Below are 16,944 nucleotides of genomic sequence, written 5' to 3'. Positions count from 1 at the left end.
CCCACGAGTCACCTCAATCCATGATGGGGTGAGAAGCATAAATGAAAGGCCCTTTGTGAATACGTGGCCCAAGTCCCTGGCTCCCCTGTGATGGGTCCTGGGTGTTGACGGAGAACAGGCCTTTCCAAGGAAATGTCAGGTTGATTGTTTATCTCCAGGTGCTTCTGTGGAGATGAGGCTTGATTAAGTCACAAATGTAGCAACCTCTGCAACAGAGAAGGGGCAGCCGCTGGGACAGGCACAGGGAAGAGGGGACAAGGGGCAAGTTGCCATTCTCTCAGCCCTGCATTGTCCAATCAGGCCTCCACAGGGTCCCCGATCCTTGGGAGCTGTGGGACCTGCTCCCCTGAGCAGGGGGCACATTCAGACTACCGACCAGGGAGCAGCCTCACCTGACATTTCAAAATGGCGCAGCGGAGACGTGAACAAGTGGGAAGAACACCCTGTTCCTGGGTAGGGGGACTTTATATTAAACGTTGCCTATGCTCCTTAGTTAACTATTCATTTAAGGTCATTTCAAGGAAAATATCTACTTCATTTTTGTGATAATTGGTAGAGTTAAAGAGAATAATTCCAGAGTAAGTGCTTCTAAGTGAGACATAAAATTCAAAAGTCATAAATTTATTTGTAAACGTGACTACCTAAAAATTAGGGATTTCTGCACAACACACATAGGAATGCATAGCTGAAGTCAGAATGCAAGTGATAATCTGGGGAAGAATATATGCAGCATTTCTGGAGAGAGAGAGAGAGAGAGAGAGAGAGAGAGAGAGAGAGAGAGAGAGAGAGACCTAATTCCTTAGTAAATAGAGTGTTAATACAATTCAAGAAAAAGACTAATCCAATAGAAAACTGAGCAAAAGGCATGAACAGTTCTTTCCCAGAAAAGAATACAGAGGGTGTAAACATGTGAGAAGAAGACTGTGCTCATATTAAGAGAAATGCAAAATCAAATTACACTGAGATATAATTATTATTTACACTCCTCCTGGCAAAGATTAAACGTTTGATAGCACACTGCGGTTGGGCAGAGAGTGGCAACAGGCAATCTCATTCACTGCTGGGAAAGTAAATGGGCGCAGCCTTTACTGTGGGCAACACCCCGACAACTGTAAATACTCTCAGACCCAGCAATCCACACCTAGGATTTACCCCCGAGGTATCCTCCCACCTGTGTGCCAAGGAGTATGTACAGTTATTCATCGCAGCATTATTTGTAATCACACAAAAAGATGGAAAGCAACTTAAATATCCATTTGGGGGCAACAAAAAGTCAGCTAGATATTTTGCCGGCAAAATAGGTTGATTCAGGACTAACAAAGAATTGCAATACAGAACAAGCAACCATGGCAGACAAGTCTGCTAAAACAAAGAGGAAACTATTTTATAGAGGGGAAGAGGAAATTGGGAGGACTACCATAAACAGAGAGCTCCCTATTATGCTTTGAGGACTATGTAGGGCATGAGAGAGCGCCCCCTTCTGGCCTTCCTAGTACTTTTTTATTTGTATGTTTTGTTTTGTTGAGCCTCACCTGAGGATATTTTTTTCCATTGATTTTTAGAGAAAGTAGAGGGAGGAAGGAAGGGAGGGAAGAGAGAGAGAGAGAGAGAGAGAGAGAGAGAGAGACCATTTATTGGTTGCCTCCTGCATGTGCCCTGAGACCAGGGCTAGGAATTGAACCTGCAACCCAGGTATGTGCCCTTGACGGGGAACAGAACCTGTGACCCTTCGGTGCACGGGTTGACGCTCTAACCACTGCTCAGAGCCCTACTACATTTGAAATGAGGTTTCTGTACTTTTCATACAATGGAATGCCATATAGCCTTTACAAAAAAAAAGATAGGAAGGATTTCCAAAATACAATTTTTTTCAAAAAGGCAAAGGCCAGACTTCAATCACTGAAAAAGCCCAGGTAGTGTTAGTGGAAGTCTTCAGACTGAGGCACACAAACCCCTCCCGCTGCCTTCCCATCCCAAAGCCTTCAAGATGTATGGTGGTGTGGCTGGCCTCGCAGGAACCGGTGTTCTCTTGCTTAGCAGTATCTTCCTAAGAAAGCACAGAGGGTGACACATTGTCAGTTCCCGCACTCCTCTCCCACTTCACAAAATAAAGGCAAACTTGCTCTTCTTTGAATCTTCTTACGGAGCAAAGGCCTCTGTGCCATCAAACAGAGGGACTATTTGAAAGCCTCTTAATCAAGGCATTATAAACCCAAGTCGGGCTTCAGGCCTTCCCTGTCTTACATATTTTTTATTAAAAGCAAAACAAGGCATTAGCAAAAGGGAATTTGGATTGAACAGCGGGGCAGCAGGAGCTGAGACATTTTACAAACTTCCTTCCTTCAGTGAATGTACCACTGATATCAGGACAAAAGTTCACCAATAACAAGTACTGAAGGCAGCTGCACTTGATTTCATCCACATCACTATTGTCCGTCTGTCTACCTATTTATCTATCTACCTATCTATCTAGTCTCCCTACACATCTATCTACTTCTACCTTTCTTAGAATTAAGAATAAAAAAAATAAGGATGCATTCTAACATACTTATTCGAGCTGAAAAAGAAAATCAGATTCTTTCTGACAGAAACAAATCTGATTCGCCTGCTTTCGTTGACAGTAGAAGACTGGCATTTCCAATTATGTTCATGGCAAACATTCCCACAAATTAAATGAGTCAAATCTGCAGCTTCGGCACAGCTGTGGTGGCTCAGTGGTTGAGTGTGGAGACCTATGAACCCTGAGGTCACGGTTCGATTCCCCGTCAGGGCACTGGCCCGGGTTGCGGGGCTCTATCCCCAGTGTGGGTTTTGCAGGAGGCAGCCGACCAATGATTCTCTCTCATCATTGATGTTTCTATCTCTCTCTCCCTCTCCCTTCCTCTCTGAAATCAATAAAAATATATTTTAAAAAATATTTGTAGCTTCAAAGTTTTGATGAAATAGTTAAAAATTGTTATTCGATACAAGCACTTTATAAAACATTTAACACTGGGAGATATAACTAGTAATGTTTTACTAGGTCTAACCCATTCTGAGTATCTTGGGTTTACCAAAGTGTTGCAGAGAAACTGTCAGGGGTGTAATTTACACTCATGTGAAGGTCTCGGTCAAACCTTTATGGCATACCTCCCAGAAATTGAGGAAGCGAATGATCGTAATGTTAGCTTTAAACAAAACTGAAGGAGAATCTCACTGAATCACCAGCTGATAGACCATTCAGAATAATGATTACAGTATGATTGTTAATGGTTAATTTGGAAAAATTCAAAGAATTGGTTGACAGTGTTGTAACAAAACTCCACCCATTCCCTAGGTTTCTAATTAGCTACACCTATACAAATTAAAAATGGCAGAAAATAGCTGTTAATTCCTATCTCAGCCTAACGATAAGAAATATCCATTCATTAACTGATTTTTAAAAAATAGTCCTACCCTGTGTCAGTAAGAGATGAATTTCCAAAAATATTTACTTTGAGTGTTTAGTAATTAAATATAAAAATAGGCAATATGTGTATTTTATTGGTTAATTGTGTAAAAATAATAACTTCATCCAAAAGAAAAAGTTTCAAAACTTGGAGGCCTATGGTCAAAGAAAAAAATATGAACATAAGTTCAACGGATGGGTGTATTTGGTTGCAGATAAATATGAAAGGGAGATCAACGAAAGACAATATATATTACACATATACATGCTCAAAAATCTTTCATTGATATATATACATATACACAGACATATATGCATACATATATAGAGACCAATATGCATACATGTGTATACATATACACATTTTTACATACACACATATGTAAAAAATTAGGATAGCCCTGGCCAGTGTGGCTCAGTTGGTTGAGCATCATCCCATGCACCAAGAGGTCACTGGTTTGGTTCCTGGTCAGGACAGATGCCCAGGTCATCAGAATTGGTCGTTGTGAGGGGAACACCCATCACCCCTGTCCTGTTCGATTATCTTGGCTTCTTCTAGTCAGAGGTCCAGACCTAACCCCTTGACACGTCTGAAGTCTGTTGACTTTACTAGACTCCCACAATCTTGGATTGCCCTGCTCATATGTTTACTCTGGGGCCAAGATTCTAAAATAACTCTTGAGGGGGGGTGGGGGGTGTGGGGAATGACTTCCCATTCTTCATAAAACCCTTTACATGTATTGCCACTTAATTCCAGATTTCCACTCTTGACAGTCTGACCAAACCATGAGTTGAGAGGGCTCAGAGATCCTCTAGTGCTGGGCTGTGAAGATCCTGCTGACTTTGTACAGCTCATGGGCTAAGAATGGCTATTACATGCCCTAGCCCAGTGGTTGGCAAACTGCGGCTCACAAGCCACATGCGGCTCTTTGGCCCCTTGAGTGTGGCTCTTCCACAAAATACCACATGCAGGTACGCACATACAGTGTGATTGAAACTTCGTGGCCCATGCGCAGAAGTCGGTATTTTGTGGAAGAACCACACTCAAGGGGCCAAAGAGCCGCATGTGGCTCGTGAGCCGCAGTTTGCCGACCACTGCGCCTAGCCGGTTTGGCTCGGTGGATAGAGCCTCGGCCTATGGACTGAAGAGTCCCGGGGTTCAATTCTGGTCAAGGGCACATGCCCGGGTTGTGGGCTCGATATCCAGTCGGGGACATGTGGGAGGCAGCCAGTCAATGATTCTCTCTCATCATTGATGTTTCTTTCTCTCCCTCTTCCCTGCGCTCTGAAATCAGGGATTTTATATATATATATATATATTTTTTTTTAAAAGAATGGTTATTACATTTTTTAATGGTTGATGGTAAAAAAAATCAAAAGAAGAAGAATATTTCCTGACAAATGAAACTTAGGAGAAATTTAAATTTCAGTACCTGTAAATAGAAAAATTTACTATTCTATGGAGGGCTGGAAGGCTGCATTATGCGTTTCTGTGGGCCCTGGGTGCTTTGCCTTCCTGGCTTCTTTCTCCATTAAAATAAATAAACAAATTAATTAAAATTTTATGTTTTCTGACTGTGTTGGTATAAAAACAAATATAATCCGGGCTGAATTCATTATTGTATATCTATCATTATTCTCTTTATTTCTTCTAATTTTAAAAGAAATTAAAATTAAACACCATCATAGGCTCCTAAAAGTATCCTGGGCCCTGAGCCTCACAGATGAGTGGCCCTGACCTTATGGCTGCCTTCACGTCATATCATGATGAGGTCGAGTAGTTGCTATAAAGATCACTGTGGTCGACAACACCTAAAATATTGACTATCTGGCCCTTTTCAGAAAAAGTTGCCAGCTCCTGGTCGGACCTTTTTCAAATGAGGAATGTCAGGCCCTGAGGGACAAAGTGACTCGCCAACTGTCACATGGGCATTAGTGGAGAACCAAAGGCTGGAACCCAAGTCACTCCACCCGTCTCCTGCACACCCACAGTTTTCTCAGGCTCCCTCAGACCTTCCCCCTGCAGGCCATACCCGCCAGGCCAGGTGTAACGCCAGGGCGTGCCTGGGTGCCCGTTCAGGTTGGCTGGGATGTTTTCAGGGGCCAGGGAGAAGGGCTACTGAGCTGCACAGCTGCATGGAAGAGACATTTGCTCTGGGGATGGGCCAAGGCGGGCAGGAGCTCAGCTTGTGTCAGCCAGGCAGCTGAACTCACCTGGCAACCCTGAACAAGCGCTTAATGTGATGAAGGTAATGATAATGAAGAGGAGGACAATGCGTGCACTAGCAAAATCATCTCAGGACGGATGAATTACATTGAACATATGAAATTGCTGATTTTTTACTGTTTTTGATCCACAAAAATCTGAATTTCATATGATCCAATCTAATATGGTTATCTCATTTTCTTTCTTTATTTTTAATATATTTTTATTGATTTCAAAGAGGAAGGGAGAGGGAGAGAGAGATAAAAACATCAATGATGAGAGAGAATCATTGGTTGGCTGCCTCCTGCACGCCCCCAACTGGGGATCAAGCCTGCAACCTAGGCATGTACTCTTAACCGAATCAAACCTGGGACCCTTCAGTCCTCAGGTGGATGCTCTGTCCACTGAGCCAAACCAGCTAGGGATTATCTCATTTTACAAATGAGCAAATGGAGACTCGAACACATTAAGTCACTTGCTCCAGGTGCAGCAAGTAAGAAGACCGAGGATCTAATTGTGTCTGATTCCAAAGTTCTGCATGGCATTTTATACTGTTCTCCCATTCAGCTCCATCCCCTGCTCTTGAAGACTTGCCAAGAGGAAATGGTACAAATTTCTCAGCATGCAAAGTCTTCATGACATACTCCTACTCTCTTCTACATGATAACCATGCTGTCCCTAACTCTCCACCCAGACACCTCCCTCTTCCTCACTTTGCATGTCTAATCTACTCCCGAAGCCCTGTTGAGTTTACTTCTCAAATGCCTTGCCTATCTGGACACTTCTTTTTATCATCTCCTTCATCTCTTGTCCTTGTAATGCCTTGTTTTTAGGGCATGAGGCTTTGGATTGGCCTTTCTGGTACCCCAGTGTCCTCTCCCCATCCCCCCACACACCAGATCTGTCGATGAAACACAGGCGTGTTTCCCCAACAGCTGGGAGTGATTTTCACATGATCTCTCCAGCCGAGCACAGTAAACACTCAGTGAAGCCACACCTGAGGGCCTGACAGGTATCAGGAAGCCAGTGACTCTTGTATGCAAAGCTGACCGTTCATTTGTTTAATCTGTTTGCCGGTAAGCATAAGGTATCTACAACACTTAGCATTAAGCAAAAGGCGCGTCTTCTGAAGTTATTACAAAACATAAAGGTGTTTCTAAGAAATGTATGCATTTCTGAAAGCTTTTTTGCTTGAGGGTTTGCTTAATTAAAGATATTTAGAAAAGAACCAAGATGGCAGCATAGTAACCGCCTGTGCTCGCCGCCTCCCACAACCACATCGGAATTACAATTAAAATACAGAACAACCATCATTTAGAACCGCCTGAAAGCCGGCTGAATGGAAGTCCTGTAACTAGAGAAGTAAAGAAAAAAGCACTTTGAGAGGGGTACCAGGGCCGGTGGCGCGGAACCGATGTGTGCTTTTTTTATAATTGGGAGGGAGATTGTTCCTGCGGAGGCCGCCCATAAAAAACAGGGGGTCCCAGCCCCACACCAGACCCCCAGCCCAGGGTTCCAGAGCTGGGAAGAGAAGTCCCCGCAATTAAGGGCTGTAAAAACCAGCGGGTTTGGGGCTCAGTGACACGGAGGCTGCTGGAATCCCAGGTGTTCCTCTTAAAGGCCCGCGCACAAACTTACACTTCTGGCTTCTTCCAAGTTCCAGCACCGCGGGACCCAGACACATAAGGGGAGGAACTGGGTGGTCTGACATCGGGGCAGAAATTCCGGGGCACTTTCTCCCAGATGAGGGTGCTCCAAGAGGTCACTGTGCCTGTGCTGGGGGGGTAGGGGTGGGCGGGGAGAGGGGGCGGGCGGGGTGGGGGGGTGGCCTGTCATAGCTAACCAGTTTCCATCAACATGACCCACACTGTTTGCTCCGCCCTGAGGATTCCCTGAGACCCCGCCCCATCCAATTTGTAGCCCAACCCAAGCTGTTTGAAGCAGCTTTCCCATATCAATGGCTTGTCCTGGCACAGGTTTCAGACTTTACTAAAATCTCTCAAGCAAGCTGCAGCTGATGACAGCATGCTCCACACCTATCAATAAAAGGCCCCAGACCCGGCACTAGTACCAGCCCGCCTGGCTTCACAGCTGGGCCCTGCCTGGGCACCTCCACCCCGAGCCACTGGGCCCCACAGGACACCTCCCACAGAAGGCCACTCTACCAAGTCCAGGAGGCATAGCAGCTCTACCCAATACACAGAAACAAACACAGGGAAGCAGCCAAAATGTGGAGACAAAGAAACAGGTCACAAAAGGAAAGAAATGGAAATAAGTTAACTACTGGATACAGAGTTCAAAACCATGGTTATAAAGTTAGTCAAGGATCTTCATGAGACTTTCAAGGATCTTAGTGAGAATGTCAAAGACATGAAAAAGGGCCAGTCAGAAATTAAGCATACACAAACTGAAATAAAGAATAATTTACAGCCCTGGCTGGTTTGGCTCAGTGGATAGAGCGTCGGCCTGCGGACTAAAGGGTCCCGGGTTTGATTCCGGTCAAGGGCACATGCCTGGTTGTGGGCTCAATCCCCTATAGGGGGTGTACAGGAGGCAGCCCATCAATGATTCTCTCTCATCATTGGTGTTTCTCTCTCTCTCTCCCTCTCCCTTCCTCTCTGAAATCGATAAAAATATACTTTTTAAAAAGAATGATTTACAGGAATTCAACAGAAGAGGATTCTGAGAATTACTGCAGCATCTCCCCTCCTTCCTTCCTACCCTCTCCATCCTACAAGTGTTGCCAACCTGCTTCGCTACAGCCCAGCTCTGAAGAGGTCATGACTGGGCCCTAAATTTTCAATAGCTCTCCATGCATGTTGGATACAGTCTACACTCCCAGCAAGGATTAACCCCACACCACGTGGCCCTGGATTCCCGCCAAGACATTCATGCCACTACCCCCCGTCTCTGAAACACCTTCTTGAACTCCCCTCCTGCTCCAATTCTTTATCCATTCTCCTCCCTTTCCATCCTATGTTGTACCTGCCTGTGTAATAATACTTATCTCACCTTCCTATTATTAGGAAACTCCTTTAAGAGTTCATCTTTCAATCCGTTCTTTCTTTCCCCAACCCTTTCCTCAACTCCTTTTTTTTTTTTTAAATTTCATGAGTTCACTTTTTATTTGCAACAACATTTTACTAGGAAAATTTTTCAGACACACAGAGAGTTGAAAGAATGTTATGCCCACCCTCCAGATTCTGCCATTAACACATTGTCAATTCATCCCTTTATCTGTTAATCCAGCTTATTTGTTGGATGCGTTTCAGAGTAAGTTGCAGGCATCAGCGCACTTTCCTGCAAATACATCAGCACGTATCTCATTAACTAGAGGTCAATATTTGTTTACAGCTCTTTTTTTCCTTTTTCTTTTAAGGCAAACGTTACCTACAATGAAATGTGCAGATCCTAAGGGTGCCGCTTATAAGTTTTGACAATCTCTTACTCTACTTCTTAATGCAAAGCTTCCTCACAATGACTGAGCCACACAAGCATTGCCCACTGGGGCTCAAGTGGTTCTTGGGGGATGAGCAAAAACTCTTAGACGTTTCAATGGCCTGTGGCCCTCTAAACAGATACACAGTATGTCTGTGGTAATTAAAATTTTATGGTGGAGCAATTATAGAAAAACTTTGTCTAAGAAGGATTTTTGGCAGGAGACGGGGAGGATGATGGGAAAAGGTTGACAAACATTGTTCTATACTAGACAGGCGAGAAGGAACTCTGAAGATGTGATGAGATTGAAATGAAATTGATCTCTACGAAATGGCTAGGACAGTGTGTGGTATATCATAAAAACCCAGAATATGTTCATGATAATTACCAATATTTATTGTGCACATACTATGCCCAGGCGCATGCTAAGATTTTGATACACATGATCTCATTCAATCTTGCACCCACTCCATGAAGAAATTACCATTATTATTACAGTCAAGCACACTGAGGCTCGGAGAGGTTGGTTTAATTGCTCAATGTCAAACTCCTGGTAATTGACAGAGGCAGGATTTAAACCATAGTCTGACTTCAAAGCCCCCCCCTCAGATGTAGTGGGGAAGTGCCCCCCCCTCCTCACAATGGGGTGAGGTCACGCACTAGTTGGGGGACAGAAAGAAGGGGTAGATGGAGTTAACAGTACGTGCAGCCTCCAATGGCTCTGGACTGATGGGTGGTGTCCTGTGCCCAGGGCCATGATGATGACCGCCTGTGATCTCTCCGCCATCACCAAGCCCTGGGAGGTGCAGAGCAAGGTATGGCCTCCTCCGGAGCCGAGAGGAGGGGGTTCCAGTACTGGTGGCAGCAGCTAAGGCAGCTTGGGGTCCCCAGCTCCAGAGGCAGCCCACTTTGCCCCGTCCTCCTCCGGCAAGACAAGGAGCTCACTTTAGGACCCTCCCACGATGACCGTGAGGTGGGGGTGGCGGGGCCGGGGTGGGGTTTATGCTTTTGTTGAGCTGGAAATCCAAGTGGAGTGGAATAGAATCGCGGGACACGGGCAGGAGGACTGGGGCTGGGGCTGACTCAGGGTTGGGGGGGTCTGCCTGTTGCAGGTAGCTCTGCTGGTTGCTGCTGAATTCTGGGAACAAGGTGACCTGGAGCGCACGGTGCTGCAGCAGAACCCCATTGTGAGTAGCGAGGGGACGTCAGCCTGACGTGGGTGTGTGACCTCTTCCTGATGGACACCTGTGACCTTGCCCTGGCAGAGAACTGTGTCCTCTCCCCACCCCCTGACATAGAGATGGCCTTTCCCTAGGCCACCGTCAGCCTCCTCACTGGGGAACATGTTAGAGATGCAAACTCACAGGCCCCACCCCAGACCTCCCTCAGCAGAGACTGTGGGGGTGAGCCCAGCAAGGGGCCCTCCCAGAGTTTGGGACCCTGCTCTGATGGGATGGCCTTAGCCCACGCAGCTAAGCAGAGACTGACAAGTGGACACCAAAACTTGGATTTCCCTTTTAGTTCCAACAGCCTGGGCGGCCACCTCCCGGGCCCTGTTCTAACAGCAGAGCGTGCCGGGGAGGAAAGGTCTTGTTTGTCAAGCTGAGGACCCACCGATGTTGATAGTTCAACTGGACTGGACAGTCAGCCGGCTCCCCGCTGGAGGCCAGTTAGAGGGTTCACCGAGGGCCCTGGTCTGGGGCGGGGCTAGGAGGTAAAGGTGGGTAAAAGAGAGAGACCTTTTGGGGACAGAATCACAGATGTGTGGATGGGCTCACCTGTGAGGTGCTGAAAGTGCGCCGGAAGGAGAGTGGCAGGGCTGTGAGGAGCCGGCAATGAGCATGAACAGCAAGGGCCGGTGGGATTTGTGACTCTCTTCTTCCTTTAACACCTTATAATGGACAGGGCATGGCTAATGAGCTCTCTGTAGCCAGATGCAACCATTAGCCACAGACAGCCATTGTTTTATCTCTGACCCTTCCCTGTGCATTTTTAATCTTTTGGCTGATGTATTTTAAAGGAAGTAAGTCTCAGAGGTCATTTCTTCTATGAATATGTTACAGTTTGTATCTCTAAGAGATAAGAACTTTATTTTTTTAAATATATTTTATTGATTTTTTTTTTTTTTTACAGAGAGGAAGGGAGAGGGATAGAGAGTTAGAAAAGTCAATCAGCCGCCTCCTGCACACCTCCTACTGGGGATGTGCTCGCAACCAAGGTGCATGCCCTTGACCGGAATCGAACCTGGGACCCTTCAGTCCGCAGGCCAACACTCTATCCCCTGAGCCAAACTGGTTAGGCTTGATAAGAACTTTAAACAAACACACAACCACCGTACCATTATCACCTCATGATAATGATTAGTAATAATTCATGAATATCCACTAATCCCCAGCTCCTTCACTTTCTCTGTTGAGTAATGAAAATCATTTCATTTGATTTGCTCAGATCAGGACCCAATCAAGGAACCAATGCCCTCCTGTTGTTGCCGTGTTTGTCTCTTTCATCAACAGTTGTTTCCTCGTCCTCTTTCTTTTTTTTTAACCTTCCGTATGTCATTTATTTGTTGAAGAGCGTGGGTCTTCTGTTGTGCAGTGTCCACCTCGTGGTGTTATTTAACATGTTCCACTAGCACTGAAACGTGCTAGTTTGATCTGGAAACTTGATGAGTTGGAGGCTTGGTCTTGGTTTGGCAAGAATGCCTCACCGGCAGGAGGGGCCAGCGCAGTTAACTCTTTCTCCCCCACGCCAGCCCATGATGGACAGAAACAAGGCGGACGAACTCCCCAAGCTGCAGGTCGGCTTCATTGACTTTGTCTGCACCTTCGTCTACAAGGTGGGTCCTGTGTTTTCTCGGGCCCATGGCTTTGTCGTTGATAAAGCCGGGGTTCCCAAACGCCAGCAGGAACCCTAAGCCCTGGCAAGTGGCCAGCGGGTGGTATTTTACAAAGCCCTTCTCCTCTGCAGTGGCATCTGGTCCTCAGACAGGCCTCAGGGGTCTTGTGGGACAAAGGACTAAGCAAGGTTTTAGGCAGGGAAGGGAAGCATCGCAGACTCACACCCTCCTCACTTCCCTAGCTGGTGGGCATGTGACGGGTCAGCGTAACCCAGCATCGGCAGATAACCTGGAATTCCTCTCTGAGCTCTTGCTCAAAGCTGCCGTCTCCCTCTTGAGAAACCCACTTTTACATGATCTGTGCCACCGCTCACCTCCCACTTGTTACGTTTACTCAGGCCATGTTCCACGTGAGGAAACAGAGGCCAGAGATGAGAAATGACAGGCCCGAGGTCACTGGGGTCAGCCATGAGATGGGATGAGAGCCAGGCCGCCTCCCCCTCGGTCCAGGGCTCTTTCTGTTGTGTGAGCGGCACCCCTTTGGTTTGGAAGAAGTTCAAGTGCGCCCAGAGGTGAACAGGTGCCTCTCTGACATAACACAGGCTCAGGGGCCAGGGGGGTGGAGGGGCATGCTCTGAGCACCGGGGCAGAGCAGCCAATGCTCTGTTATCCTCAGTATGTTGTCAAACAAGGAGCCTGGGCTAAGGGCTTGATGTGTGTTACCAGCCCCGTGAGGTAGGTATTATCTCTGCAGGCGACCTGCCCAAGGTCACACAGCTCCTGGCAGAGCCTGGATCTGAACCAGGCAGCTCCGAGCACAGCCCGCCCCGGATTTGCATATCAGAATATCAGTTTCCTCACCTAACACTCTGGTGGTGGTGGTTGGGGGGCGGGGGGGGGGGGTGGGGGGGGGACGGGAGTGAATCTTGTTTCCTGCCTCCCAGGAGTTTCTGAGGAGGGAGGGAGGTGACCGCTTCTCTCTCTCCCAGGAATTCTCCCGCTTCCATGAGGAGATCACTCCCATGCTGGATGGGATCACCAACAACCGCAAGGAGTGGAAAGCACTTGCTGACGAGTATGAGGCCAAGATGAAGGCTCTGGAAGAGGAGAAGCAGAAGCAGCAGGCAGCCAAGCAAGGTTCTCAGTGAGAGGGAGGGGGAGCCCTGACCCCCATACCGAGTGCTCACGGTGTGCCTGGCCTGGCCTGGCCGCAGAGCCACACACACGGGGTCCCATTCAGACCCTGCCATCACCTATTATTGTCCCCATCCTACGAAGGAGGGCACCGAGGCTGGCAGACGTACTGTGGTCACGTCACACCGTTAGTAAGTGGCAGAGCCTGGTTCCCAGGATTGAGGCTCCCCGCAAGGATTCCCTGACTGCGTGCAACCAGCACTGGACAGAGGGCCCTACCCAGGGGCAAAGAAGAAAGCCTAAACTTACTGGTTAAAAGGAATTTGAGGCCACATTTCCAGCCTTCTGTGTGATGTTTGAATCCTATCTATGCAGTCATGACCCTTTGCTTGCACACTACTAGTGACAGAGAGCTCACTACCTTACAGGAAAGCCTCATTCAGTCATATTAGAAAACTCTTCCTTGAACTGAAACTGTTCTCCTGGTTGAAACTTCCACTTAATGGCCATAGCCCTGCCTTCAGGAATCGAATGGGATTCATTTTTCCCATCTCTTCCCAGTCTCGCGCCCCCAAGTCATTTCCTTTACTGGTTGTGTGGCGCTAGTTCCCTCCTAAGATACGGCTGCTCGTCCCCGCCCCACACTGACTGTCCTCCTCTGCACACGTCCAGTGCCCATCGTTCTTAGCCGGGACGGGTCTCCAGCTCCGCTCTGCAGGGTGGGGGTGATTCTGAACTGGTGGCTACAATTGTGGGGCCACCACTCAGGGTTTTGTAAGTCGTGCTTTCACAGCTCCAGGATCTGTATGACAGCCACCACCGATTTGTATCATACTTACAATTTTCCAGAAAATGGCAGTCAAGTGTCCAGGGGAAGAAGTGTCTTTTTCTAATTTGCACAAATTGTCTTATGGGCTAGTGGCCGGGCTGTGCTAACTTACAGCCTGCAAGATGTCTTTTGTTTGGCTTGCATTTGTTTCAAGTGTGAATTTGCTGCCTGTGTTTTACAAATGGAGAGAATTCCAATTTTAAAAGTTTAGATTTCTGGCATGTCTTTTGAAAAGATCAACATCTGGCCACACCCATTGGCATTTCTGCATGGGAACAATTAGCTGGAGCTTAGTGGCACCCCATCCCACCCCTTTATTTTATTTTTTTAAAATATATTTTCATTGATTTCAGAGAGGAAGGGAGAGGGAGAGATAGAAACATCAATGATGAGCGAGAATCATTGATCAGCTGCCTCCTGCACGCCCCCTACTGGGGATCGAGCCTGCAACCCAGGCATGTGCTCTTGAATGGAATTGAACCTGCAACCCTTTAGTCCACAGGCCAATGCTCCATCCACTGAGCCAAACTGGCTAGGGCCCCTCCCCACCCCTTTAGATGGGACAGGGGAATCTCCCCAGTTTGCCACAGTCCCCGCCACTCCCTGCTGTCCCTCAGATATTAGTGCCAAGTGTGGGTCGCCACTTACCATCATGATTGCTGTTATTTTTCTTAGTGTAGAGAAACATTCCTGCTTTCTGATTCCCCTTGCACTTGGCTTGCCTTCTGCATGTGTGGTTAGCTGTTGGCCTCTGAAAGCCCTTGAATTTGCAACTCTTGGTCGATACCAGGGCAGAGGGGAAGCCCTCTGCAGCCTCCTCTCACCTGGTGTGCTGTCTTTCTGTCTGATTGCAGCAGCCACGGGAAATCAGCCTGGGGGGAACCCCGGCCCTGGAGGGGGCGCGCCTGCATCCAAGTCCTGCTGTATCCAGTAACCCACGGGGGACCCGCTGACCAGAATGGCACTGCCCTGCGTGGGAAGAGGTCACCCGAGCCACGGGCGAACAGGACACCTCCCGAGAAGTAGAGTCATAGGAGTTGCAAGCTGAGTGAGACTTTAGCTTACATCTTAGCGAGGGGCTTTCAAGTTCTCAGCCTTGAGAACTTTTGATTGAGCTAAAACCGACATTCTAGCTGTCGTAGACATCAATTAAATATGTAAGGAACGCCAGGTTCAACTGCCCACAGAGTCATGTTTTTGTCCTATGCTTTCATCTCTACTTTATTCTAAACATTTTCAATCATTCTCAAAAGTAGGGAATTATACAATGCACCCCCACTAGCACCCTATTCCAATATGGAGCTTCTGCCACCTTTGTTTCATCTGTGCTTCTATATTCTTCAACTTTTTCTTGGCTGAAGTATTTAAAAGAAAATTCCAGACAGACCACTCCAGACATTTGGGCGTTTTCTGATGTAACCACATCATTATCACAAGCAACAAACGGACACCTAGCACCCAGGGCGGTTATGCTGTGACGAGCTGTCCGGACCCTCTACTGTAGAGAGAAGGCCTGCGGTCCCAGCGGCTGAGTGCTGCCGGCAGACAGCCCTGTGCCGCCCCTTTGGGGATGACCTCAGCTGCACGGAGACACTTCGCCCAAGGGCACACCCTTCCCCCGGGTGGCCTGCAGCCCACGGCTGATCCACGCCAGGAGTTAAGGTCTGGCCCTGTTGGCCCAACAGGGGACAGCTCTGCAGGGCCACCCCAGCTCCAGGACGAGGTCCACTGCAGAGGCTGCCTTCTGGGGAACCCAGCTCGGGACAGCAGTTCTCCCCCATTGGCGCAGCTATGTCTATAAGAGTTGGTTTGCTCGAATCTGACCCAGACAAGTTCTACACTTTTAGCCGTCTTTTCAGTGGTTTTAAATCTTTTTTCTTGTTGCAGAGTGTCAGTTGGCCCATATTCTGGAAGTATCCGTTGGTTTCCTCTGCCCCTGGTTCTCCTACAAGTGGTGTTGGCTCTAGTTGCTTGGAGGAGGAGTACATGGTTCCTCCGAACTGTCTGTAAACCACGGATCTGCCCACACCTCCCTTTTTTAGGTAAATGAGGAGCTCGAGGGCCAGCCAGGGGATGGGCTGTGCGAAGTTCACGGCACAGTTCCCTGGCTTCCCTCCAGGAGCCGAAGCCCACACTCAGAGAACACAGTGTGCGGGCACGGGTCCCTGGGGCTCCCACAGCAGGTCAGCCGGAGTTCCTGACGCATGAGCCCTGCCCATGGCTTCAGTCAAGTCAACAGGGAGCTGGGCCTGGCACCCTCATCTCTGACCTCCCATGCTAGATTTCCTGGCCTCCTGAAAGGGACACTCTCAGAGCAGTGGTCTTTTAAGCAAAGGCATGTCCCTGAGCACGTCACATGTAGTGGTTAAGTGGCAGAGTACAGAAGTGGCACCCAGGAATACACAGGCGGTGCTGCCGCCGGTGCAGGCTCTGCCCCGGGGGCAGGTTCCCTCCACTCTCGGTCGTCCTCAGCCCTCCCTCGTGGGTCATGGTCCTTGCCACGCGTTTACGGTTCGTACCAATGAGAACACAGATGATGAGGGTTGCACCTCATGCTGACAAAGTGCCTCTAATGTCCTAGGTACTGTGCATGGTCTAAATTCATCCTCACAAACAACCCGATAGGGTGGAAATGATTACTAGCCCCATTTATCACATGACGAGGAAGAGACTCAGAGAGGTTAAGAAACCTGCCCAAGGACACCCAGCGGATAAGTGGTGAAGTCAGGACTCAAAGCCAAGCAGCCTGACACCAGGTCCTGGCTTATCATCGTTTTGCCTGCCATCATTTTGTACTGCTGAGCATCAGCCTGATTTAGGACCCTGGAGTCCATCTAAGCAGATCATCTTATTTCATATTCGGGGAGGCCAGGGTCCTCAGAGGTGCCTTGTCTAAGTTTGCACAACACCGAGGTGGCAGAGCCGGGTCTCAAACACAGGCTCCCATTCTATTTCTTGCGCCACCGACTGCACCTTAGACTTTGTGGCTTGGTTGCCTCCCTGGTTCTGTACAGTCATCAGGCCACGGATAGACGCCTCTCACTAGCCCATTCATGAGTTCCTGACTAGTGGGG

General features: G+C 48.1%; 1 protein-coding gene across 2 annotated transcripts in view; it reads left to right on the top strand.

Annotated features, from left to right (window-relative positions):
* Positions 1 to 15,052, top strand: part of PDE6A (phosphodiesterase 6A) — a 45,761-nt gene extending 30,709 nt beyond the window's left edge. For both annotated transcript variants that reach the window (XM_059698878.1, XM_059698877.1), the window contains exons 18-22: positions 9,823 to 9,886; positions 10,184 to 10,258; positions 11,824 to 11,907; positions 12,897 to 13,044; positions 14,725 to 15,052. In XM_059698878.1, the coding sequence (XP_059554861.1) occupies positions 9,823 to 9,886; positions 10,184 to 10,258; positions 11,824 to 11,907; positions 12,897 to 13,044; positions 14,725 to 14,804 (451 nt within the window). In that variant the 3' untranslated portion in view covers positions 14,805 to 15,052. The remainder of the gene's footprint in view (positions 1 to 9,822; positions 9,887 to 10,183; positions 10,259 to 11,823; positions 11,908 to 12,896; positions 13,045 to 14,724) is intronic.
* Positions 15,053 to 16,944: the final 1,892 nt, after the last annotated feature.

This window comes from Myotis daubentonii, chromosome 5, assembly GCF_963259705.1.
Source record: "Myotis daubentonii chromosome 5, mMyoDau2.1, whole genome shotgun sequence".
Classification (NCBI taxonomy): domain Eukaryota; kingdom Metazoa; phylum Chordata; class Mammalia; order Chiroptera; family Vespertilionidae; genus Myotis; species Myotis daubentonii.
Note: the sequence above shows the minus strand (reverse complement) of the source record. Positions and strands in the feature narration are given on the sequence as shown.